General features: G+C 33.8%; 2 protein-coding genes across 11 annotated transcripts; both read left to right on the forward strand.

Annotated features, from left to right (window-relative positions):
* Positions 1-2,051: 2,051 nt before the first annotated feature.
* On the forward strand, positions 2,052-10,912 carry LOC147409980 (zinc finger protein GAI-ASSOCIATED FACTOR 1-like). 6 transcript variants are annotated; one of them, XM_086432162.1, is made up of 4 exons: positions 2,052-2,186; positions 6,914-7,111; positions 7,428-7,824; positions 9,525-10,912. In XM_086432162.1, exons 2-4 carry the CDS (start codon positions 6,961-6,963, stop codon positions 10,747-10,749), a joined length of 1,773 nt encoding a protein of 590 aa, XP_086288288.1. In that variant the 5' UTR covers positions 2,052-2,186; positions 6,914-6,960; the 3' UTR covers positions 10,750-10,912. The 6 variants fall into 6 exon arrangements, with proteins under 6 accessions (XP_086288288.1, XP_086288290.1, XP_086288291.1 ...); XM_086432164.1 differs by lacking the exon at positions 2,052-2,186 and adding an exon at positions 5,526-5,581; XM_086432165.1 differs by lacking the exon at positions 2,052-2,186 and having other exon boundaries at positions 5,588-7,111; positions 9,525-9,628; positions 9,734-10,912.
* An 8,030-nt stretch (positions 10,913-18,942) lies between these two features.
* LOC147409981 (vignain-like) lies at positions 18,943-25,404 on the forward strand. 5 transcript variants are annotated; one of them, XM_086432172.1, is made up of 9 exons: positions 18,943-19,034; positions 20,572-20,712; positions 21,265-21,375; positions 21,649-21,857; positions 22,063-22,089; positions 22,634-22,859; positions 24,063-24,171; positions 24,512-24,587; positions 24,986-25,399. In XM_086432172.1, the coding sequence occupies exons 7-9, from the start codon at positions 24,077-24,079 to the stop codon at positions 25,217-25,219; spliced, it is 405 nt and encodes a 134-aa protein (XP_086288298.1). In that variant the 5' UTR covers positions 18,943-19,034; positions 20,572-20,712; positions 21,265-21,375; positions 21,649-21,857; positions 22,063-22,089; positions 22,634-22,859; positions 24,063-24,076; the 3' UTR covers positions 25,220-25,399. The 5 variants fall into 5 exon arrangements, with proteins under 5 accessions (XP_086288298.1, XP_086288294.1, XP_086288296.1 ...); XM_086432168.1 differs by lacking the exon at positions 24,063-24,171 and having other exon boundaries at positions 21,501-21,857; positions 24,986-25,404; XM_086432170.1 differs by lacking the exon at positions 24,063-24,171 and having other exon boundaries at positions 21,607-21,857; positions 24,986-25,404.
* Positions 25,405-26,295: the final 891 nt, after the last annotated feature.

A 26,295-nucleotide genomic window follows, 5' to 3' on the forward strand; every position in this document is an offset into this window, starting at 1 on the left:
ATCCAACGAATTACTTACTTGAAAATTTTAATTGGGAATCTTCACAGAAGACCCAAACAAAAGCGAGAAAGAGGCAAGCAAGAGTCGAGATCAACTGAAACAAGTGATTGAACTGAAATTGGGGTTTAATTCTAAAAAAAAATCAAAGCAAAGCCCTAAACCTAAGTCTCTTAAGCTGAAATTAAACTATAAACTTGCCTAAAATATGTCCAAAATGTGGTTGAATTAGAGCTGAAGTATCCTAATCTCAACCAACAAAATCCTAAAAAACCTGTATGTTGGTGCAGAAGCTCAATTAAGTCAATCCCGTCTTGACATTAAAAACCTAGAAAATGAAATCTATGGTATAGGGATCAATTGCTACACCATGAAATTGAATCAACACTATAGAACTAGGGTTTCAACAGAGAGGTAATCACAGAAAGTCGATTTCGTGAATCCTTCTTCGATTTGATCTCTAGAATGAGAAATACATGAATACAATCGAACTAAATTAACCAAAAAAAAAAATACTAAATTAATTATTTGTGCAACATCGACCTAACATTACTTACCGATTGAGGTTTCAAATGAAAAATCGAAGTTCGAGATTCGTTTCAAATGAGAGATTGAAAAGGAGAGTTTTTGTAATCAAAGATCGAATCTATTTTTCCGAGCTTTTCAAAGGCCTTAGAAATTCAAGAGATTGAGAGAGATTTTTTTTTGTCGAGATCGGATCTGTTTCTATAAGTTTTTCAAAAGTCTTTGAAGTTCAGGAGATCGAGAGAATTTTGATATATTTCTTTCTATTTTAAAGATCTCAAGTGAGAGAGATAAAGAGATTAGGGTCCATAGGAGAGATCTAAAACATCTTGCTCGCATAAAGGGAGAGTGGGTTAGAGTGATTTTGAGAGAGAAAGGGTGAGTCAGAGTTCGAGAGTTTTTTATTTAAATAAAATATTTTTTTCATCGATGGCTTAAGTTTTGGCTGTAGTAAAATGGTCTATAACGACAAATTTTATCTAACTGTTAGCTAGAAGCCGTTGCTATAGATCATTTTTCCTGTAGTGATTTTTGAAAAAAAAAATGATATCTAAAGTGCAGTTTTTTTTTTTTGTTGGAGGGATCACTCCAAAAAGTTTGGGACTTTCGACATCAGTTTATATTTAGTTTTTAGACATCAATTGTTCTCAGAAATCGATGTCTAAAACCTGCCTTTGATGCGCGCTTTTTTATTCAAAAAATATACATCACTCTAAAGTATTTTTTCTACAAGATATATACACATCTTCTTTTGGTATGAAAGTAATTAAGGAAAATCCCATGTAATCTTGTCTTTAAAAGACACATAGCATATCAACAAATTAATGCAAAACCTTATCAAAATATAGCATTTTGGATTTTATCATGGTATCAAAGCCATAATTGACTTTGATTCTATGATAAAGTCGACTATGGCCCTAGATCCCGCCTCATGATCCCATCTTCCTTTTTTTCATTTTATAATTCTTTTAATAAAATCCATATTTTCCTCTATGCATCTAATCCCTAATCCGCATAGTCACATCTCAAAATCTCTTCTTCTTTTCTTAGTCCAAGACCTCTCCAATGAGTGCTTTTAATCAAACTAGGAATTTATTAGGCAAGTAGAGATAAATTAGGAATTTGGACTGTACGCATCTTGATTTGGTATGAAAATATAGAAAAAACCCTTATAATTTTCTTCTATAAAATATGGATGGCACATTAATGAAATTAATACAAAACCTCATCAAAATTCTATGTTTTGAGTTCTATAAAACCTAAAGCAAATCACATACTTCAATTTTTCCCACTACTTCAATCCATGTTAATATTATTAGTAAGTATTGCTTAAATTTTTGTGCATCACAATTAGGATTATTTGATCGGTGTGATCGTTGTTCCATTGAATATCTAAAACTCGTAGCATACGATCAAAACTTTTGAAAATATTGTCGGCATTGACGGTGTTAGTTTGTTAAACGCATGCCACGTGTAATGTATACATGTACATATGTTGAGAGAAGCAAATGACGCACGGATGTAAATGTATTTTTGTGAAGAATGGCATCGCTTCACAACCCTGGACAGTACTTGAAAGCAAATTCCAACCCAACAAACATAGCCCTCTTCCCCAGAAAGAATACATCGACCCAGCAAGCACTCATCCCTCAGGAGCATATCAGGTTGTTCCTTTACTTTCTATTTTCATACTATCGTAGAAGTTGGTAACTATCCTACTCTAAGTTCTCGCTTATAGAAAAATTGATCATTCTTTTATTATGTTCATTAACTCTTGAATGTTTGCACTTATTCTAGACCTATACATAGAGAACATCAGCCTAATTGGAGATCTCTAACCATTGTATTTTGTGTATTTTTCATCGGAAGACATTTTGAAACAGCCAGATCCATGCATGTCAAGAAAGCACTAATAAATTTGATCTGAATCAAGATCCCTCCACTCCTAAGACACATATGACCTCAATCCTTTAAATGCAAAATCCAATGGTTGAGATTTATCCTAGGGATAAGTATCTTAGAGACATGTCTTAACAAGATACTCATAAATCTCAACCATTGGATTTTGTGTATTTTTCATCAGAAGACATTTTGAAATAACCAGATTCATGCATGTCAAGAAAGCACCAATAAATCTAATCTGGATTAAGATCCCTTGACTCTTAAGAATGACTCATGAAAAAAACACATGATCCCAACTCTTTAAATGCAAAATCCAATGGTTGAGATTTATCCTAGGTATAGCATCTCAGAGACATGTCTTATCAAGATACTCATAAATCTCAACCATTGGATTTTGTGTTTAAAGGGTTGGGATCATGTGTTTTTTTCATGAGTCATTCTTAAGAGTCAACAAATCCCAACCCATCTGCTATATCATGTATAGCCCCAAGAAAGGGTCAGTTAAACATTGGGTGTTTTACGAAAACCGTTCACTAGGTGGCATATTCACTGACATGACAAGTATGGAACCGTAGATTTGTATTTTCTCGGTATACATGATTGCACTTCCCCATAAAAAAAGTGTATCCCGAGGAAGTCGTGTATCCCTAGGTAGAAATATCTACGATTTCCAAACTTGGCCACGTGAATAAGTCCATTGAATATGCCACTTGGCGAGTCATTTTATTAGGACTCTTTTGCAAATATCATTGAACTAGTATTTTTCAACATTTATGAAATGGTCTTACACCCCTCGCAGCCAGGGGTGGATTTACAGTGGGGGCACTTGCCCCACAAGAATTTTAAAAGTCGGGTTTATAACTATTTTTTAATTAAAAAATAACAATTATAATTATTTTTTGGATAATATATAACTAATTTTTTAATTAAAAAAAAAAGGAACATATGAACATTTACATAAACTTAAAAACATAGTTGATTCAGTAATTTTAGTAGTTTACACTCAAACATTCTTGTGTTTGTGAATCCAAAATATTGGGCCACGTGGCTCACAAAGTAGACCTAGAGCTTGTCTGATGAAGTATCCTAGCTAATCAAGTCACTATCAAGAATCTAACCATAGAAAGATGTCAAGAATCAGTATAATTACTGACGACACCAATAGCTACAACTCGTAATATATCGGTATCATATGTTATTCGAAAGCTTATGAAAAAAAACTGGAGTATGGTATTGTTATATTCTTACTCTATCTCTGCTTCCCAGCCTTTGGCAGTCTTTGGGGACCACTTAAACAATAAAAATTTTGCCTTTTTTTTTTTTTTTTTTTTGTCAGATTCACACACACAGAACAAAAAATTATTTAAAAAAATAAAAAATAAAAAAATTTATTCATTGATTTCGAATTGAACCGCTGAAACCCACCAACCAAGCTTATTTTGGTGTCGGTCTACAGAAGGTAGGGCTAAACATTGGGCCCAAAAGAGTGAGTAATGTGAGTAACAATCCCCAAACCAAACCCTTTAGGGATTAAAGTTATTACGTATAAAATCAATGATTTTCTATGGTAAAAAAAAATTATCCTAGAGGTTAAAGAAATTATAGTATGATTTTCTAGGGTTGGAAGATGAAGACAAAAGCATTTAGATCATTTTCTTTTAGACTTTAAACTAACGAAAGTCAGAGTACATCATCAATTTGAAAACAGGGAGGATTTGTCATCAAATGTTTACCAAAACTTGAAAGTTTATATATAGATCATCAAATGTTTTAGGACATTTCTATGATCAACGAGGTCCAAGGAACGGTTAATTAAGATGGGTAGAGATATAAATTTCCCAGTGACCAATCCAGATTTCCTGCAAACAATGTTTTGGGAAATCCTAAAGAAATATCATCCTATTTCAATTGTCCGTCGAACACTTGGTATCCGACAATGTTGGACACTAGAATTTTTCTTTTGATATGAGCTTTCATGGTTGAGCTTTGCACCCATCAACATATGCTGTGTAGTACACTTTTTGACCCCCATGGCCCATAACTCTTAGTGGACTTTCAACAAAAAATTAAAATTAGCTTGAGGTTATTTCTAGCAATTATGTTTGAGGACTTTTTATGTTAATCATGAAGAGATTTAAGAGGATGTGTCTTTAGATATAAAGCTAGATGGTTAAAGTGATATTCATTTCTATGCAATTGACATTGACGTATTCAATCAAATTAATAGAGAAAAAAAAAAGTATAAGTAGATGGTAATTAAGATCAATTATTCTTTATAAAATTTGTCGATTATAAAACAGCGTGAGAATTTTCTTTTTCTTTTGATTGATAAAATGGGGTTAAAGGGACCCCAGCCTGAAGATGGATAGACACAAATGATAATGATGATGATGATATTATGGATGAGTGAAAAGATAAAAGAAAAAAAAATAATAATAAAGTAATATACATCTTCATGAAATTTAGTAGTCTTAATAAATGATAAACATTAAAAATAATAAATAAAAAATAACAAGTTGTTTGAGGTAATTTTATCATATGAAAGTGAAAAAGTTACAAATTGGAACTAAGTTAGAAGATAAAAAATCAAAATAATATAGTGTAGGTAAAAATAAATTACCTCAACTCCAAACCTATATCTCGAGGACGATCTTCCTCTTGTTCCCTGCAAAAAGCCTCTAATGTGGGATGGTTTCCCAGATTAAGACTCATTGATCGACAATCAAGTTAGAAAAAATAATAATAAAAGAAGGACAGCTAAATTAGATCATGAGTCGAAAAGTCCTTTAATTGTGTGTTGATAATTTTGTTTATAGATTTGCAGAGTTATTCTTACATTGATAACTTTTTTTTTTTGAAAATCTTGTGCATGTATCCCAATCCTCATTCGATTAGGATCTTTCCATCTTTATCTTTTTAATGTCGTGATGAATCATAGTTTTTTCTTATGTTAATCTCCTTCTAAATTGGTTTAAGAATCTCATTCTAATTAGGATCTTGTAGATCCTAGGAAACCTTCCACTTTAGGTTTGTTGTTATTCTCTTTCTAATTTTATAATCTTCCTTACATGAGCTAGGTTCCCAACTGAGTTAAGTCAAGTGTTTTGATTTCTTACACTCGCTACCAAGACTTAGTCCCCTAAAGGAGTCAGTTAAGGTGAGGAATGAATGTCTTAGTTTAACTATTCTTTTTTGAATGACGCTCCTTACTTCAAGGATGGGACGTATGTCCCTTCCGATTCAATCTTGCCTTGACTTATTGACCATGTGGAGATGTCTTATTGATCCACATCATCAATTGTAAGTATGTCACCACATGTAGATTGAGATGGTACCAACTAGTTTAATTGGTAAAGTCTTTGGGTGTGATACCAGAGACCTAGGTTCAAATCCCGCCAACACCTAGTTAGTGATCAAACTCATTAAAAGCAAGTTTACTAATAAATAAATAAATAAAAGATATTAAAATACTTGCAATAGCAAATTTAAAATAACCCAAAATTTCAAGATAGAACCCAATTAATTATGATCATGAGGTGAAAATTCTTAGAAAGAAGATAAAAACTCCATAATGTTGATTGAGATAGTAAACACTTGCAATAGAAATAACCAATCATAGATTATTTTTTTGGAATCGAAGGGCCAGTGGGCCCTAAGGTAGTACTACGTGGCATTTATAGATGGGACCTCAGTTCCACATCAAAAATTCCATTTCAATTTTTGGGGATTGTAGTTGGTTAGAAATCAAAAAGTAAGGCAGTCTCTTTTTTGTTAAAACTTGAATATTTTCTATATTTAGCTTTTTTTTACTGAGTGAGGTGAGGTGGTGATGAAGGGAGGTTTTGTCTTGACGTGAGTGAGAAGATACGATATTAGAGAAGGAGATGAGGAGAGGGTAAGGCCTACAGTCGGTGGCCCCAACCAAGCGTCACATAACGACACAGTAGCCTGCGTGAGAGGAGCAAGAACACCAGCAACACAACCTCTTCTACTCAATAAATAGTATTTTTTATTTTATTTTATTTTTGTATTTTTGATGAGAAGGGCCTGAAGATTATCAGAAAATCATTGAGGAGAAGAAAAGTATGTATGTTGATCTTTGTATGTATGTATGTATGCATGTATGCATGTAAGATAACCAAATTATAGAAAGAGAATAACAAGCTCTTCAATCTTCTATTACTTCTCATTAACAAGTGGGGAGAAAAGAAGAGGAGAAAAAGAGAAGAGAGAGGGTTTTTGAATTTCTTTGAATTGTTTGTCTTCTTCTCTCTTCAACTGTTTCCTTCGATTTTATTTCATCATTTGGAGGATTTTGTGGAGTTTTACTTAAGACTCTATAGAGGAGGAAGATCAATACCCAGAAGGAAAATTTTCAATTTTTTTTTCTTGCTAGGGAAAGTCTTAAAGAGAGTGGGACTAAAGAGAAGCTTGAGATTTTATGTAATTTGGTGAATATTTTGGTTGATTTTTTTACATTTAAGTGTAGTTGTGAGAAGAAGATCAAGAACTAGAAGGTGGAGTTGCTAGCTGAAGATGGCATCGGCTTCATCATCCTCTCCGTTCTTTGGAATGACAGAAGAAGATCAAAACCAGATGAAACAACTACAGTCATCTACACCAACATCATCAACAGCTCCAACCACAGCTCCTCAAAAGAAGAAAAGAAATCTCCCAGGAACACCAAGCAAGTAGCTATTACATCTGCATATAACTAAATTAATTAATTAATAATTTTTTTCAAAAAATTCTCTCACCTACATATTAAACCCCATTAGAAAAAAAAAAAAAAAAAACCTAATTTTGAATCTTCAGTGAGTATTGCTTATTTACTCATTTTTCTTCCAATTATTGTTATTTCTCTCTTTAATCCCCAAAAGAAACCCTAGTTTTTAAGACATCAGTGATGCATGGAAATTAATAAAATGGGTATTAATTGCATAATTTCTAATTATTATTTTTTTCTTGTTGTTTATTCTTGTTTTTGGCATCTTTTACAACAGATCCGGATGCAGAGGTAATAGCACTATCTCCCAAGACTCTAATGGCCACAAACAGGTTCATATGTGAGGTGTGTAACAAAGGGTTCCAAAGGGAACAAAACCTACAACTCCACAGAAGAGGACATAACCTCCCTTGGAAGCTAAAGCAGAAGACTACAAAAGAGGTGAAGAGGAAAGTTTATTTATGTCCTGAGCCCACATGTGTCCACCATGACCCTTCAAGGGCTCTTGGCGACCTCACTGGCATTAAGAAACACTTCTGTAGAAAACATGGAGAGAAGAAATGGAAGTGTGATAAGTGCGCTAAGCGATATGCAGTTCAGTCTGATTGGAAGGCCCATTCTAAAACTTGTGGGACTAGAGAATACAGATGTGATTGTGGAACCCTATTCTCAAGGTAACCAATTAACACTAACCCCTAAACAATCACATCCATTAATCTTCATTTGTTTTTTTACTAGGCACACTCAATCATAAGAGAATTGATGAGAGTTGGATAGGTTTTATTATACTTTTCTTTCTTTTATTTTATGTGTGTTTTATTTTCTCTCTTTTTTTCTTTTCTTTTTTTGAGATTCTTCTTCAACTATTTATTACTGAATGTCTACAATTAGTGGCAGAGGGACTGCTCACACGTGAATGAACTGTGAAACTGCCATGATAGAGAGGTTCCAAGAAACCAATAAAACAAACAAAAGTTCTATCTTTCTTTCATCTTGGAACAACCACTCTCTCAGCTCTCTCTCTCTCTCCTCTCTCTCTCTCTCTCTCTCTCTCTCTCTCTCTCTCTCTCTCCTACTCCTATTCACATGCTGCCATACTAATATAACGAAAGGTGGTGGTTTTAGCAGATTTGTTCTCTTGTCGGTTGGCTAGATGTGAACAGATTTGGGATCTTGCAGGTTGCCCTTTTGATGAAAATGCTAGAGTTGGGAAAGAGAAGACACACAGATGTTCAAGATGCTTACTCTCTCTCTCTCTCTCTCTCTCTCTCTCTCTCTCTCTCTCTCTCTCTTTTTTATAAAAGAACATGTTCCAAAGAGTGTCTTGTTCTCAAACACTTTAAGTTAGACTTGGGTTCATGCATTAAAAAGAAACAAATATTCCAATGGGTTGTGCATTAAATGAAGAAACGGTTTCAAAAATAGGTTTTTTTATTGATGATTTTTATTTTGGCAAAAACTTTAGAATATTGGAAATTATGCAGATCATGAGTTTTGCATTAATTGAAGAGAGTTTTAGAACTGGGCTTCTTGATTGATGGCTTTTCATCAAGACTTGGGTTCTTGCATTATTCCAATGGGTTGTTCATTGAATGAAGTAGCGATTCAAAAATGGGGGTTTTTATTGGTAATTTTTATAATTTTGGCAAAATTCTTAGATTGGAAACCATACAGCTCATGATTTTTGCATTAATTGAAGTGAAAGTTTTAGAAATAGGGTTCTTGATTGATGGCTTTCATCAATCTTGAATGAAATTTCTTGATACATTAATTGTAGAACCAGTCCTCAAAATGGGACTTATTTATTGATTGTTTGATCATTTTCAAGTTTAAGAAAGATTCTTTCACTTCTCCCCTTCAATTGTTTCCCTTCTTGGGAATGTGAAGTAACATCTTTTAATTTTTCATTCTCTCCATTTTATCATCATGAATGCAGTTTGTGTGTGTGTGTGTGTGTGTGTGTGTGTGTGTGTTTGAAGTTCTTACATTGCTTAATTGAATTAATCAGTTTTAAAAATGGATTTTCATTGCTAATAACTTTTGAGTTTCAACTGATTGATCTCCTTTCCCCTTGATCCTAATTGGGAATTGCATTAGTAATTTGTTCATGTTCATTGATTGATATTCTTCCTTTAGAGAATTTGTTTGAAACTTACTTTCTTCAACATTTATTGTTCCAAATTTGAATAAATTAGTTTCTTAAAAAGTTTAAAAAAAAAAAAAAATGAACCAAGAAAATAAAATCATAAACTTAAGCATGAGTTTCTCTCTCTGATTCTCTAATTAATGAAGTAAAGCCCCATTTCCCTTCGTTTCCAATTTAATTTCTACTCAAACTGATCTTATGCTTTCTTTTTTGCTTAAATTCTCGCAGGCGTGATAGTTTCATCACTCACAGGGCCTTCTGTGATGCATTGGCTCAAGAGGGTGCAAGGCTTCCTACAAACCTAAACACCATTGGAAATCATTTGTATGGAGGTAGTAATATGGGATTAGGCCTATCACAAGTGGGTTCCCAAATTTCCTCATTACAAGATCAAAATCACCCATCTAGTGATCTATTACGACTGGGTGGTGCTGCAGGAACTCAATTTGATCAACTAATTGCCCCTTCTTCAACTCCATCGTTTCGACCTCCACAACCCGGTCCATCATCATCCTTCTTCCTCCCTGGCTCATCAAACCAAGACTTCCATGGATTGATACAACTTTCCGAACTCCATAACAGCACCAACAACTCTTCTTCGGCTGCTGCTGCTGCCAATCTCTTCAACCTCAGCTTCTTTTCCAATAGTAGTACCACTAGCAACAATGCTAATAGTAACAATAGCCATACCTGCTCTTCTGGTTTGCTTATTAATCCTGATCAGTTTAACTGTGCTGGTGGAGGCGAAGGGACCACGATGTTTTCAGGTAATTTAATGGGTGATCATCACATGGGTTCTAATGTATCTTCTCTCTACAACACTTCTATGCAAAATGACAATGGAATCCCTCAAATGTCCGCAACTGCATTGCTTCAAAAAGCTGCTCAAATGGGTTCAACAACAAGTGGGAATAGTACTACATCCTTGCTAAGAGGCTTTGGTAGTTCTTCTTCAAACAGTACAAGACAAGATAGGCCACACATTTCTCCTAATTTTAGGGGTAGTTTTGGTGGAAGTGGAAGTGGTGGTGGTGGTGGAGAGAGTCTAAGATCACAAATTGAAAATGAAAACAATCTGCAAGACTTAATGAATTCTCTAGCACAAGGGAGCTCATCAGCTTCAATTTTTGGAGGTGAGACCGGCTTTGTTGGGTTTAACACGAACAGGCTTACCTTGGACCAACACAACAATAACTCGAATTTGGGTAACATGGATGAACCTAAGTTGCATCAAAGTCTCACAATGAGTATGGGAGGATCAGATAGATTAACTAGGGACTTTCTAGGTGTTGGGGGAGTAGTAAGAAGCATGAGCAGTGGGATATCGCAGAGAAAACAACATGACGACATCGACATAAGTTCGTTGGACTCGGAAATGAAGTCGGCGGCAGCAGCAACAAATCCATCTTTTGGAGGCGGGAATCGAACTTTTGGAGGTGGAAATTTTCAGTAAGGATTTGAACAAATTGTGGAAAGAAAAAAGGAATTTAGGTATGTATAACTCAACTTGGTGATGACTTTGTTGGAGAAATTTTTAATGTTGTTGTTTCATTGTGGTAGGATTTCTTGGTGCATGTGCCTTAAGGCTTTATTTCCTTGAAGGTTTTACTTAATTTCGTTTTTGAGTAGCTTTTGCTTATAAGATAATCATTAACTTAGGATTCTATTGTTTCTCTTGATTAACTCTTTCTTTCACTCCTGTTCTCCCAGTAAAACAAAATAAAAATAGAAAACTACTCACAAAGATGTTGCAGCACTGGGCCGGGATAGAGCTTACCTGTATTGGAAAATTACTAAGATGACTGTAGATCCCTTATTCCCAGAAATTTTTCGTATCTCATGTTTCACATTATAGTTTCAATATAGATTAATAGGAAGGGATATTAATGTGAATAAGACACATGATATCATTGCTAAAGTGCCTATGTCATTATAAATGTTCGACATTTCTGCATAGATTAATGTTAGAGTAACCTCAGCAAAGGACACACAGGGACATTTTGATGTGGTGACGTGCGCATGCCTATAGATGTTGTTTCTTCGAGATACAAGTAAAACGCATCTATAGACATACGCGCACCACCACGTCAAGATGTCCCCCACTGAGGTCACTCCAACATGACTCTTCTTCATTTTACTTTGTATTATGTTCTCTATCAATTATGAATGTTTGTCATTCTCTTTGATGGGCTCACATACCCAAAAAATACCCTGACCATTAAATTCTAGCCACCAGATTCCTTGACTTTGTCAATGAGACCGATGGTAAATCATGATGAAATGCTTGAATCCAATGGCTAAAAATCATTGATCTTAATGGGGTTGAAAGAGTTGTGTTTTTTTTTTTTGCATGGAAAAATGGAGACAGTTGAGTAATGTTACCGAACACCAATGGTACATGATCTGCACTATATTTGTAATGTCAACATCTTGAGTACTCTATAACAAGATATTGTAATAATTCGCATGAGATACTATATATCCTTATCAATACATATCCCCACCTTTTGCTAGTTTGTTTTTTATATGGATTTTTTTTTCTAATTTTTTTTATATACATTTTCTTTACTCTCAAGTTTTTTTATTTTCTATTTATTTTTTAGAAAATGAATATAACCTTTTCATTATTATGAGAGTTATGTTAATTATTCATGCAATATTTATTTGGATGTTTTGTTTATATAAATATGTGGTTGTGGTTGTGTACTTATTTTATAAGAAATCTAGGGTTATAACCTGACTCCACCATTCAATTAAGATCAAAAATAATTACCTGGGAATTAAAAGATAGAATATTATTAGTACAGCTGGGTTGGTTTGTGTAACTAGATGTGTTTGTATTATACGTAATGTGTTGGTAATTTATAGAATTTTATCATAAGGTGTTTTGTGTATCTAATGTATGTCTTTTGTTTTTGTGTGTGTGTGTGTGTGTGTGTGTGTGTGTGTGTGTGTGTGAGAGAGAGAGAATTTATTGTGAAATTATTTAAATTACATTGAAACATTTTTGTCTCCCAAGGTGTTTTTATTGTTTGTCGTGAACCAGTCGTGTACATATAGATTCCATTATTTGTTTTATATACTATTAGACCATACGGAGGTGTATGGAATAAAAGTGTGAAAGATACACCGAATCAGTATCACTGCATATCTCATTAAATAAAAATATTAGATCACATGATCTATCATAATATATTCTTTTTTCACAAAATATGATTTCATAGAGACCTAAAAATCACCTACTACCTTCGTCTACTACTCCTAACAAGTTAGGGACGCTGAATTCTATGGCCCTTTCGGTTGACTTTTGTTGAAAACATTCCACTCACCACTCCTTTCTTACTTTCACTCCTCAAAAGTTTGACTCCCACTAATACCTCCCTCCCTACTCCTCTAGTCTATACAACTCATTGAGTCAACTTTTTAATTGATTAGGTTGGATTTTGAGATCACATGACCCCAAATTCGATTTAGAACCAACTTCTGAGCCAACTCAAAAATGCACCAAAATTCAATTGAGTTATTCAATCATATAAAATACTTTCTGCAGATCAAAATGTAAATTATTTATTATAAAATATCTAATTTATTTATAAATTTATGAGAGATTTATTGGGCAGATCTATTTATTGAATTTTGTTACAAAAACTCCCTTACTTTTTTACTTTAACAAATCTTCCTTTATGAATCATGCTACCATGATTAACATGGTGACATTTCAAATATTACTAAGGGTCATTGGGTACACATGGATTATCAAATTAGCAATCCAACAACACAGGTTTCATGCAAAAACTCAGATTAAAAATAAAAAAAAATAAAAATTTTGAGCTTGATCTTTTGTGTTGAAAATGGATTGCTACCAAGAGTGGAGTCAAGATTTTATTGTAGTGGAAGAAACTATTTAGACTTTTGATTAGACGTTGAAGAAGATGATATTTAAGTTATTTTTAATTAGTCTATGGGAGAAGGCCCAGTCAAGAGACAATGTTATCTTCAAAAATTTGAAATAGATGGACGAATTGGAGGGAGGTGAGGAGGTGGGGACAAATGAGTTTGTAATTAGTTAAAAATATAGGGACATCTCAAAGTTCTGTAAGGGCAATGGCCCCCACAAGCTCTTTACTAACTTTGCCCCTTATGACTACCGAACTCTTAAATTTAAAACTAAAATTTAACAGTGAAAATTTACTTTTTATCGATTTTTTTTTTTTTTTGAAGTTCTTCGAATTTTTTCCTTTATAACCTTGTAACATCTGATCGTATTTTTGGATGCTATAAATAGATGTACTTAAAATTCACTCCAAGGTATGTTAAGTTACAAATTAACCACAAAAATTTGAATTATATGATGTGAATACTACTTCAAGATTTGCAGGTAACAAACTTGATAAAGTAAAGTTTGGTGAGTAACAAACTTCATAAAGTAACGTTCTTTGTAATAAAAATGCAACAGTTGGATATGCCAGATAAAACTCTCTATTTGTATTTGCTCATATGGGCTCACCTTATTCCGTGCGTGTCTATATGACTCGATGGACATACGAGTCGAGTCACTGTAGACTCATTGTTTTGCTAATATGCGCTGCTCTCATAGCGTGCACGTTATTTAGACACATTTTTTTATTTTTTTTCTTTTTTTCGCCTTTTAGAAAGAGATTGAGAAGTGATTTGTGATGGATCTAGAAGTGTAGATTATTTAGAGCAGAGGGGGCAGCACGGAGAGAAGGAAAGAAAAGGCATCTCTCTAGCAATGTCGTTATAGTTATTATTGAGGAACCCTGGTGGCAGTTTTGTCGTTTTTGAATTATCATGGATATTCTCGTCTTTTCCTCAAAAGTCAGTCAGCTTTTGATAATTTTCAATCTTCTTTTCTCTCCCATAATCATTGTTTTATAGATTCCAAAGTGAAATTTTTCTCTTTTTCTTTATTTTTTTGTTTCGTATTTTACACTCCATGCAAATGTTCATATGAAGTACATACGTCCTTCGCTCAGGAAAAAAATAAAAGAAAAAAAGGCTTAAAATGCTTTATGAATCCATCCATCAATGCATGCATGGATGTGTTGGGTCACACTGATGTACTTGATTTAAACCAAAATATGTTATGGGACAATTAATGAGACAAATGTTGCATCAGCCTCCTTTGAAATCCAAATGCTCTATTAGTTGCAACTTTTATGTAAAAATTTAAAAAAAACATTATCTAACATAAATGTGCAATTAGGGGTGTTAATGGGCCAGTTCCGATTTGATTCTTATGAATATTGGAATCATAATCTTTATATTTTATCGATTCTGATTCTAATTTTAAAATAAGTGAAATCGGAATCGAAACCATCAAAAATCACGAATACCCGTTGATTCCGATTCTCAAGAATCAAATGAGAAAATTTATTTTAAAATTATTATAAAAGAAACTCCTTCTAAAAAATAACAAATTATTTGTTAAGTATCAACTTGATAATAATTTATTCCACTAAAATAATGATTTAATGACTTTTATTTTCAAATATTAAAATTTATTTCTTTTACAAGTAATAACTTTAAAAAGAAATGACTTATCTTAAGTTCAAATATTTATTTTATATGAAATTTTAAAAATTTTATATCATAAATATTAATTTTAGAATATAGGATAATCTTGAATCATATATAATGTAAAAATAAATGACAAAATAAATCGATTCCGGGTACCTATCGGATAGAACCTAATGGTTCCGGTTCCTATCAGTTCGATTCCATATTATATCCGATACTAATCAATTCCAATAAAAAGGGAACCAGAATTAGGGTTTTCGATTTCGGTTCCGAGTAAATGGGTACCCATTGACACCCCTATGAGCAACTTTTGGTAGTCTGTAATAAAATGTACAAGTGATAGTAGCATTTTGAAATAATAACTCACATTGCATGTTAAATTAATAATATCATTTAATTTGCTATAATTTCTCATTCAATTTTTACCTACAAAATTGACAGACTCAACAATACACATTTAGTCCTTTTAGATCACTCCAACTTACATCAAGGCACTCATATATCCTCATCATAGCCATTAAGATGATGCTCATCTCATCATTAGAAAATAATCAAAACACCTTACAATAGAAATGACATTATCAAGTGTAGGAATCAAATACCTGTTACAACTAATAGAGAACTTCATTTTTTAATTAAATAAAAAATAGATATTATATAAAGAAATTCAATGAAAATAGATTTAATAAAAACGATGCTACATCACATTAATTGAAATGGCTTTGCATATTTTAATGAATGGAATAATAATAATAGTATTGAACAAGTGTGAAGGGTGGAGCTAGTAAAGAGTTGGTGGGGGCAATTGGCCCTACAAAACTTTGAGACACCTCTGTATTTTCAACTAATTACATGCTCCATTTGTCTCCACTCCCTCACCTCTCTCCCCATTCTCCCCCACACCCTCACCTCCCTCCAATTCACCCCCATCAATTTTTTGTTGATGACATTGCCCCTTGACCGGACCTTCTCATATACTAATTGGAAATGACCTAAATATTCTTTTCTTCAATTTCTAACTAAAAATCTCTGAATTTTTCTCTAAAATCATTCATCTTCAAGTTCTTCATCTATACAACTAATCATAATTTGCCCCCACTATAAGAAAATCCTAACTGCGCCCAGGTATTGAATATCTTACTAGTTTAAGAAGATGATGATGATAGTTATATATTGGTGGTGATGGTGATGGTGGTGGTGTGGATGGTGAAGGCACATTGATGTAAGTTTTTTATTTTATTTTTTGAAATTGTGTTGAATATCCTACTTAGTTTAATAAGATGATGATGTAGCTATTATGGTGATGATGATGATGGTGTGGATGGTGAAGGCATTGATGTAATTTTTCTTTAATTCATAAGAAAAGACCAAGGTCAAGGATGGTATATCATCAAATATTCACCAAACTGTGGAGGGAATGGATTTAATTGGAAAATAATAGTTGGGCATGCGTCACGGAAAAGAGAGTTTAAATTACTTGGACCTACGATTAAGACCTTATTACACGGTTTTTCCACCATTTAAAGCATAAACGCTATTCACATGTGAGAAACAAACGGAAGGAAAGGTATTTCTGATTTTTGAAAGTTTTTTGTTCCGATTATTAAAAATCATTGAACTAATCTGAACCAAACAAAGTTATGAATTTTAAAATCCGATTATCAACGAGAATCAACTTCTACAATCCGAATGAAATGCCCCCTAAATCACCCATTTTTTAATTGAGTCGTATACATCGTTTCACACATTGATATGCACAGAATGATAAATACTTCTCACTTGTATCTCGATGAAAAGCATCTATGATTTTGTAGGTACATCCACATCAGCAATGTGTGAAATGATGTCAATTTCAGTGTTTCTTCAGAATTTTCCTTTTTAATATTTAAAAACTTGGTGAGTATCCAATTTTATAATTATCTATTTAAATGATTATATAAATTACACAGCCACATCTGCAATTCACTTATTTTAAATTGGAAAAATTACTTAAAGGACTGTTACGGAAGGATTTCTTTCTAAATAGTCCTTAAGTTTCGTGTGTTAGGTTGATAGGACATTTAGTAAACCTTTTTTCTTTTTTAATGGTCCCTTATACTATCGAGTTCATAACTTTTACTATTGAACTCACCACTATTTATTGTTGAATTCACCACTTTTTATTTACTATCAAACTTGATGTTTTTTTAATTTTTGTGGAGTTCACCGTTTTTTAATAAAAAGTGGTGAACGGCACTGGTAAAACCCACCCATTTTCAATTTTCAAGATTTCCTACTAAAATACATGGCAAGATCAACTAAAAACTTGAGATAATAACTTGTTTAAATGATATAATCCAAAACTACCATTATTGATCGATTTTCATCCAAAAATTGAAAAAAAAAAAAGTGAAAAAGTCATTGATTTTTACATACATCTTCAAAATATTTGAAAATGTTTTCTTCTTCTTTCTTAAATCCTTTCTGACGAAATGGAATCTCCGAAACTCAATTAAAATGCCAAAAATCCAATTTTTGAATGAAAACTATTAGTTGGAATAATAAGGACATTCAATCGTGAGGAATGTGGGAGTTGAGGTCCAGGGACCAATTAGAAAGAAAATTTTTACTAAATATCCTGCCAAGCAACAACTGAAAACTGAGGGACTATTTAGAAAGAAGTCCCTCTGCGAGCGACGTTTAAGTAATTTTTCCTATTTAAATTCCTATTGAACCTAAGAGAAAACTTTTTGGTAATCTAGATATACCCTTGAGTTTATGCCAATATTTGAATACTCTCTTATTTTCATACTTGTTGTCTCTATCAACTTTTGACACCCCTCTATAATGAGTATTTGAGATATCCCTCATGCTTTCAAAATGATAATATGTCACATTTGACCATGTTGCCCCCTCTTGCCCTATTTTAATAAGATGCTCCTCTACATTAGGTAATATTTGAGACAAACCCTTATGTTTTCAAAATTGATTATAAGCCCTTGTTAACCCATAAGAACAAAGAGCTGGATTTGCTAATTATTTGGTGAGATTTAAATTCAGTTAATTTGAATAAGTTCGTTTAAAAAAAAATGGAAATATTTTCAGGGAATATACAAATGATGTTTTTGGGTTTCTTACTAAAAATCGCCACCGTCATCTCCCTAAAAAAAAATCATATCTTCATCCTGATATTTGAATATTGAAAGCCAAATTTTTTAGGTAGAAGGGTAAAAAATAAATCAAATCCCTTCTTTTATAACATGTAGTATTATTTTTCATTGGGATTATTTATATATATAATCTGGAATCTTGTCTTCATGAATCCAGACAAGGACAACAACAATCTTCCACTAATGATATTCTAGCACCTAAAGCAAGGAAAAAACTAATTTAATTAGTGCCATTGATATAAAATAAAGTGATTTAGCTTCGCTAAGCGTGTATTATTAGTGATTATAAATCTAAAGACAACAAGAGGCTTGTTTTTAGCTTTGTCCCAATCGGTTTAATTGGCCTATATAATGGATGTGTTCAAGTATCAAGATAGGGCTGTCAATGGATTGGATCAGACCCGGAATTCAATCCATTCTGATCCAATAACTTTGGATTTGGATTAAAGACTTATATGGGTTCTTATAATTGGTTTTGATAACCTATCGAATCGGTTTTGGATCAACCATGTCTTGTTCATATGGAGGGTCACCTACAGGAAAATTGGGCGCTGTAACGACGATTTTTAGTTACGGTCAAAGGTCTGACCGTCGCTGAAACAACGATTTTATTACTCGACTCGCTCCCTCAAACACTCGAACTCCGCCTCTCTCATCTCATCTCGTCTTCTCTCATCTCCGCTGAAACTCGAACTCCGCCTCTCTCATCTCTGTCTCTGTCTCTCTTCTCTGCTGAAACTTGAACTCCGCCTCTCTCTCATCTCCGTCTCTCTCTTCTCCGCTGAAACTCGAACAATCTCTCTCTCTCATCTCCTCTGAAACTCGAAGCCTCTGTCTCATACTTGCAAATCTCGTTTGAAATAGATCTCAAGCTCGAAGATCACAAGCTCGAAGATCTCAAGCTGCTGAAACTCGAACACTCTTTAAGGATTATTCGACATAGAACCTCTCTACCACCTCGCTGTCGATCTCTCTCTATCTTGATCTCTGAAACGCGTGAGGGTTCAATAATCAGATCCGATCTGACCTCGGCCTCCCGAAAATTAAGGTATGTTTTGCTACGTATTTTGTTAATTTTTCTGTTCAATCGATCCCTAAACCCTGGATTTTTGTTGATATTTTGTTGATTTTGCTGTATAATCCTAATTTCTACAGCTTTGATTCAAATTTTGGTACGATTTCAATCAAAAATCCCAATTTCGAAAATTTGGTTCGATTTAAATTCAGAAATTTTAGTTCGATTTGTAATTTCTCTGTTATACACATATTCTGCATTTGTTTTGTGAGAATGATCTCCATGGCTACAAGCAAGGTTTAAAATCTCATTTTGATTATTTATTAGACCAAATCAGTTCTTCTCAATGACCAATTAAAGCCTTACTTGACTTTCTTTGTACAAGATTGATTAACATGCCTGCTTACATTTCTCTATTTGAGGCATAAACTCTTGTATAAACTCATTCATATTAAATTACAGCATGTTTGGTCTGCTGTTAACTTTATATTTCTAATTTTCTTTCTTTTCTGTAATGTGGAAGTTTCATATGCCGGAGCGAGATGTATTCGAAAGTTTGCCTAAATTTTAGTATCTAAAGATAAGGATTGGTCTTAGTAAAAAACATCTCAATTTGCTGACTTGCTTACTAGACAATTCCCCTAATCTCGAAACTCTCATCGTTGATTTTCATGAGGTGCCAACTCCCATCTATGCCTTATGTGTTCATACCTTCCCAATTCTATGCTCTTAATTTTTGTTAATTAGTTACTTTCTTTTAACATTCAACTTTTTCTTTTTGTCTCTTAGGCTTTCAACAAGAAGGGGGAATTTCAATATTGTGAATAGTTACAGTGACTCAGCCCATTAACTACATAATATAATTTACATACTTCCTTACATTTTGAATCAATTTTGGTGATGTTATGAAATTCATACCAGATTATTTTTATGTTACAACCTAATATATTTTTATATTACTTTATATAAGGGTCGGGATCCATAGACTCATGAAAAGTGAACTTATATGTTCACACACATTCTTGAACTTGTATATCTGAGGTCCAATGGTTGCACAACTCTTTCTTGTGGCTTTGTTTCCTATCCAATGTCAACCCTTATCAATAATTCTTTTTTTTTTTTTTTAAATCTCATTGATTTTTATTCTTTTATAGATACTTCTATCTATTTTCATTAGTAAGGGATAAAAGCTTTGTAGATAACACCATATTATATTAATTGCAACTCACATTATTAATAATACATATTGATAAGTTGTTAAATAATGAGTATGCTGATTTGTTATGTATTACTAATAATACATATTTGGTAATCGTTCATGGAAGATTGCCTAGTATCTTTCACTTTAATGGGTTGGGTCAGGTAAATTGAGTCAATTCATAGATAATATTAGGTCAAGTACGGTCCGTAGATGGACCGGTCTCAAGCCCGGATAAAGGAGGAGGGAAAAGATAAGGTATTGTTTCATATTTCAAGACAAGTAGTTCGTTGTAAAATGAAGTAGTGCCATATGTGAGCCATTATCATTATTAAAATGATATTAATAGTTTTGCATTGTCTGTTTCTATAGGTGGTTGAGTTGAATGTTCAAGTTGAAGAACCAGGGAACAATAATGTTCACAGTAATGCATTTTATGCAGAAGAGGAACTGCTCAAATCTGAAATGCAAGCAATGCGTGATTGTAATCCTTTGTCTGCTCGCCATTGGATTGTAAGGCATCACTCCCTTTCTCGCTGCTGATGCGTCTCTTTTTATTCACTTGGGTGGGTGACTCATGACTGGGTGTTTAAGTTGATGTGTTTCAGACCATTAATTTTTGTTAATTTTCTGCATATAAATAGTCTTTATTGTCAATTGTTTCTTATATTTGCATATTGTCAAATTGGCATGATAAAATGGTGTTGCTGCAAATTGCTGCGCCAACAAGAACAAATGTTCCTGAGTGTATGCTCTTTCACTTGACATGGTTTATCTTATTTTGAATGTTTTAGCTAGGAATTTCTTTTCAGAAGTTATAATATTATGGGATAGATCATGTTTGCCTCAAGGAATTTCTTATTGTCCTTATTGCTTTCTGCCAATTTTCAAAGGTTTCAATAGAATTTTCCAATTAAGGTTTAAAATCTTGGATCTGATGAACATCTTGGCAAAGCTTGAGAAGGAATGTAGAATTGGTTCTAATTTATAGTTGTATGCTGAACTTTAGATTGCATAGGCATTTAGATAGCATGTGTCTTGTGATATAATTTTTTAGGAGTTTAGGAATTGATGTCGTTGCCATTGGGGCTGATGCCAAATGCTACTGGGAACCTCACCAAATGCAATGCCGGATTAAGCTTCAACCCACAATGACCTTATTGCTGCCTTGACTCTGTGAGTAGTTTCCTTTCATTAAAAAAGCCTTTTTTTATTATACATTCCTATACTACTGTACATCTCTCAATTATATAGGCTTGCACACTATCTATGAATCTCATACTCAACAAATCTCTTCCCAGATCCGGAGTATAAAATTTTGTGACCAAATCAACTAGTGGGGATGATGGATGTAGAGTGCATCATTGTTTGGTTTATTAATTATTATATGTTTTATTGTGGACGAAGGAGTTAAAGGTGACACATTGAATGCTTCCTATTATCAAATAGTGAGCCCCCTGACCAACACGGCAATTGGAGCAGAGTTGACCCATACCTTCTCAACCAATGAGAACACTCTGAACTTTGGCACACAACATGCATTGGATCCCCAAGAGTAAGAGGCTTACTCTTAGATATGAAAGGTGCTGATGGTGGGAATGGGTTGGATGTGGATGAGTAAGAGGCTTCCATCTTAGTATGGCAGAAAGCAATAAAAGGTAGGTAGAAGGACAAAGCTATTAGTTTTTATGTATGAATGATGACATTCATCTTTGTTTTTATTTATGCACCATCTTGGTTAAATTTTAAATAAAGGACTGATCCAATGATGGGCACAAGCATCTCTTTGTCGAGTCCAGATTATTATTTATGGCAGATTTTATTTTTTATTTTTTTATTAATTTTTATTTCTGGTTGTCACAGGCTGTCCAATCCTGAAGGCTGTGTGTGGTAAGAATAATTCATAATTCCACTTGCATTTTACAGCATAAATGCATCTGTCAATTATCAGTTTCACATTTTTCTTGTTTTTCCTGTTAGCCCACTCTTTCATTTTATTCTCATTGTTATGGTTCTCTATTTTTTCAATTTTTCCCCCTTCTGTTGGTATCTCTGGGAGAATCCCCACCTTAGGTGAGACTATAACTCCCCCTGGGAGTTGTGCTATCCTCCCGCACTACACTCATCGGGTAAGTGCAGGCTGTACCATACCTTGGGGTTTGTCTCAAGGGAATCATTGCTTTCTTGGAGGTTTTGAACACTTGACCTATACTTCTGGACACTACTCTGCTTGTAAGCTATACAGTCATTGTGCTATGCTTTTATTTGGCAGTATGGTGTTCATTTTATCCTTTTGCTAGTAAATTTTGGTGTATTTTGTTGTTGACGTGGATTTTGTTAGATACTCATGCTTGTCATGCTCCATGTAGTGTTTAATTTAATTTTCTTGATAGTATCTGACTTTTTGTTGTCTTCCTATTTTACTTTACTGTAGAATGAGACTTCAATACCAATGGAATATTAGGAATCGATAAAGAAGCTCGGGGAACAATGAGTGATAAATCAGCGTGGTGTATGGCTTGGCTTTGCAGAATCAAAGAAAGAGAGAATTTGATTTGCTTTGCTTTTGTGTTTGAAGACTCAAAAAGAGAAAAACAAAGATGTCTGGTAACACTCAAAGCATGGGTTACAAAGCTGTTCAAGCCAAGGGCCAAGCTGAGGTGAGCTTTCAAATGGCATGGTTCATGATGCATGATGTGCATGATGTATTATCACATGGGCAGTACATGATGTGGTGCAATGCGCATCATCATGTTATAGCTAATATTGATCTTCTATATATATGTATTATTGTTATTTTTTTAATGTGTCAAATATTAAAATATCTGCTAATTTATTGTGATGTGATAATGTATGATGTTGATGATTTGAATCATCATTTTACTGTAGTGGCTGGACCTACCCCCCCGGTCAATCTTTCGTAAATTTGTCGATTTCTCATCTTATTTAAACCGATTTCTATCATAACTAATATGGGTTGGATTTGTTGTCTTTAGTTTGTTATGCCTTTGAAGCAAAATGTTCGAGAAGTCAAAAGTGGTCTTTTTTGACTATGTAATAGAACTGTGTATTTGGATTGTTCTTTCTGGGTAGTTGTTGTTTGGTTGCCTTACCTTGTTTCTGTTTTTGATGCACATAACGTTATATCAATCTCTTGTTTTCTTTTCCCTAATTCAGTTCAATTTGTAAGCATTTTTCTCACCTTCTTTAGTATAAATTTATCAAGTCAGATAATCAATTGTAAAATGAAAGATTGATGTTGACAAATGTCTTTGCTATGTATAGTGCAAGTTTACAATTATGATAAAAGAGAACACTTTCAAAGAACTATCTGGCTTTGAACCAGTATCTGTGAGCATTAAAAACACTATGGTTGACATGGTCATATCCCATTTTGTTTTTCTGTTTGAAATTTTAGTAAGGTGATGTTGTTTTTCAGATGGAACCATTAAGCTTTGTCACAATGGGGGAAGACCTGCTTCCAAAAAAGGTTGGTAAGGTGTCCAATGTAGTTTAAACTTCTACCAAAACAGGCCACGTAGACACTATTCTTATGCTATAGGAACAAGATGCCATTCTGGATCTTGTCTCTAAGAGAAGAGTGTTGATAATCTGACTTAGGCACGTGGCAACTCAATCAACTTATCTGACGTAACAAGCTCAATCAGAATCAGTATTTCAGATCTTTGCTTCAATCAGAATCTTGAAGTCTTGCTTTTGATTAATTGGTATATCGCTTTAGTTAGATCTGATTAATCTGTGTGATTTTCACGTTTTTCTTTCCCAATCTGTTCAAGTTCTAATTAATGTGCTTTGGAACCTAATTTGGGGACTTTGTATCTAATTAGTTTTGATTCTTGCAGGTTTATCTCATGTTATGTTGTACTCTGATAGCTTCGGCTACTGGTTACTCACAACAGTAGGATGCATCGGAAGTATGATTTGGTTACTCTCACTCCTCCACATGAGGAGGTAAGCTTGTTATCTCGCTTTTTTGTCACAATTTTTAGTGTTATGAGCTTAATATGTAAATTTATGAGAAGATCAACTGGTTTAGCCTTGTAAATTTATGGTTCCTCCATTAAATTTTCACTATCAAAATGGGTTGTTGTAAAGAAGTAATACAAATTTGAACACTACCAAACACTTTCTTTTATACCATTTCCAATGTATGTTGTGTCTGTGGGCTTAGACCCATAGCTCAGTCAAACTTTGAGGTCATGGGTTCAAGTCCAGCTTACTCATAAAAAAAATGCGTTGTGTGTGTAATTGTATTTTTTCATGACGGGTGAATTCCTTTTGTTATAAACAGATCTGGAGAATATGCTTGCACTGCTTATGTAACATTCAAAGAGGCTCATGCCCTTGAAACTGCTGTCTTGCTCAGTGTAAGTTTCCAATCTAAACTCTTGATTATGAAACAATGAAATTGATGTGTATTGGGGAGAAATTGAATTACTTTGGTGGGAAAGGTGGATGTCTACTGAATTGATGGAGCATACATATACCTACTGACTTGTCCAGTTACATTGCAAGCTTTTAACATTACTTTATATTGATCTTTAATGTGCCCATATCTTCGTGAATTTGCAGTCCTATCTCAATATCCATGTTTGTTCATTGCATTTGAATTACAACTTTGCAGGGAGCTACAATTGTGGATCATCCATATAAATATTGCTATAAATTGTGGATCCGAAACCTTTAGTATAAACTGATTTGATGTGCTTTAGTATAAACCTTGAATTTAATTTATATGCATGAATCGACTTGACTATGATCACAGGGCGTATTCACGGGAGATTGTGGCAAAGAACTAGATCATGGGGTGGCGATCGTGGGCTATGGAGCAACTCTAGATGGGACCAAGTATTGGATAGTGAAGAACTCATGGGGACCAGAATGGGGTGAGAAAGGTTACATAAGAATGCAGCGCAGCATAGCCGATGAAGAGGGAATATGTGGTATAGCCACGGATGCTTCATATCCTATCAAGACCTCGACAAAGGCAACTAATTAGTTATAATTTTTGTAATGTAAAAGTAAAATTAGTAGCTCATGTTGTATCATAATCTGTGTAATAGTAACACAATGAACTCTAGTAGAGTGGGGCATTTGGGTCTTTTCATATTGGTAAGTGGGTTCATGGTCATCAATTTCAAAATATTAGGGGTATCTCCAATATTCTGCAAAACATGAGGGGGCTGGTGTAAAATAAAATTTTTTTTTTTCTTCAAAAACCTTACAGCGACGGCCAAAAGCCAAAAGCGTAGCTAAAGAGTAAACTTATTTTTTTAAAAATGATACCCTATAGCGACGGCCAGCATTGGCTGTCGCAATAAGTCCTGCACTAACGACGTCCGTGAATTAGTTGGCCGTCGATATAACATATAGCGATGGGCTATTTAGCGACGACGACCGACGGCCTCCCTGGCCGTCGCTACATGTTTTTGCTACGGTATTTTACCCTATAGCGACGGTCACGACCGTCGCTATAGCCCTATTTTACTGTAGTGGGTCCATCCCATAAAATGTAAGAAAGTATATAGAGTACATTATATGTTTTATTTAAATATATGAAGTTCATTTTGGATTTTGTCTATTAAATCGGATTTGATCCCATTTGGAACTTATCTAATTGTCATTGGGTTGGATTTGGATCCTGAAATTAAGATCCAATATAAACCCAATTCAACAAGGATTCGATTCGATGCTTATACGATCAAGTCGACCTTATTTCAAATTGTCCTAAAAGTTATCCCAACTCACCAAGAAAAATAGATATCCCGCTTCCTATATTCTTTCCTCGAGAACTAAATTGGCTATGCAATATGTTACAGAAATCCACAGGTTTGAAAAGTTTACTCCTTTCGATGATATGTTTGAAGAAATTAGACCATCAATATATTATGGCTGAGGGCTTAGACCCATAACTTAATTGGTTTGATGCTTTGCAAAGCAACTTTGAGGTTGTGGTAAAACTTAGGGTGCTGAACATTTCCCTATATATATATATATAGATAGATAGGGAAGCGTTCGGAGGCCCTAAAGAGAGCCAAACGTTGTGCCAAACATTTTTCAAAATAGGAGTTACAA

This window comes from Akebia trifoliata, chromosome 2 (assembly GCF_017979445.1).
Source record: "Akebia trifoliata isolate Shusen 1 chromosome 2, ASM1797944v1, whole genome shotgun sequence".
Classification (NCBI taxonomy): domain Eukaryota; kingdom Viridiplantae; phylum Streptophyta; class Magnoliopsida; order Ranunculales; family Lardizabalaceae; genus Akebia; species Akebia trifoliata.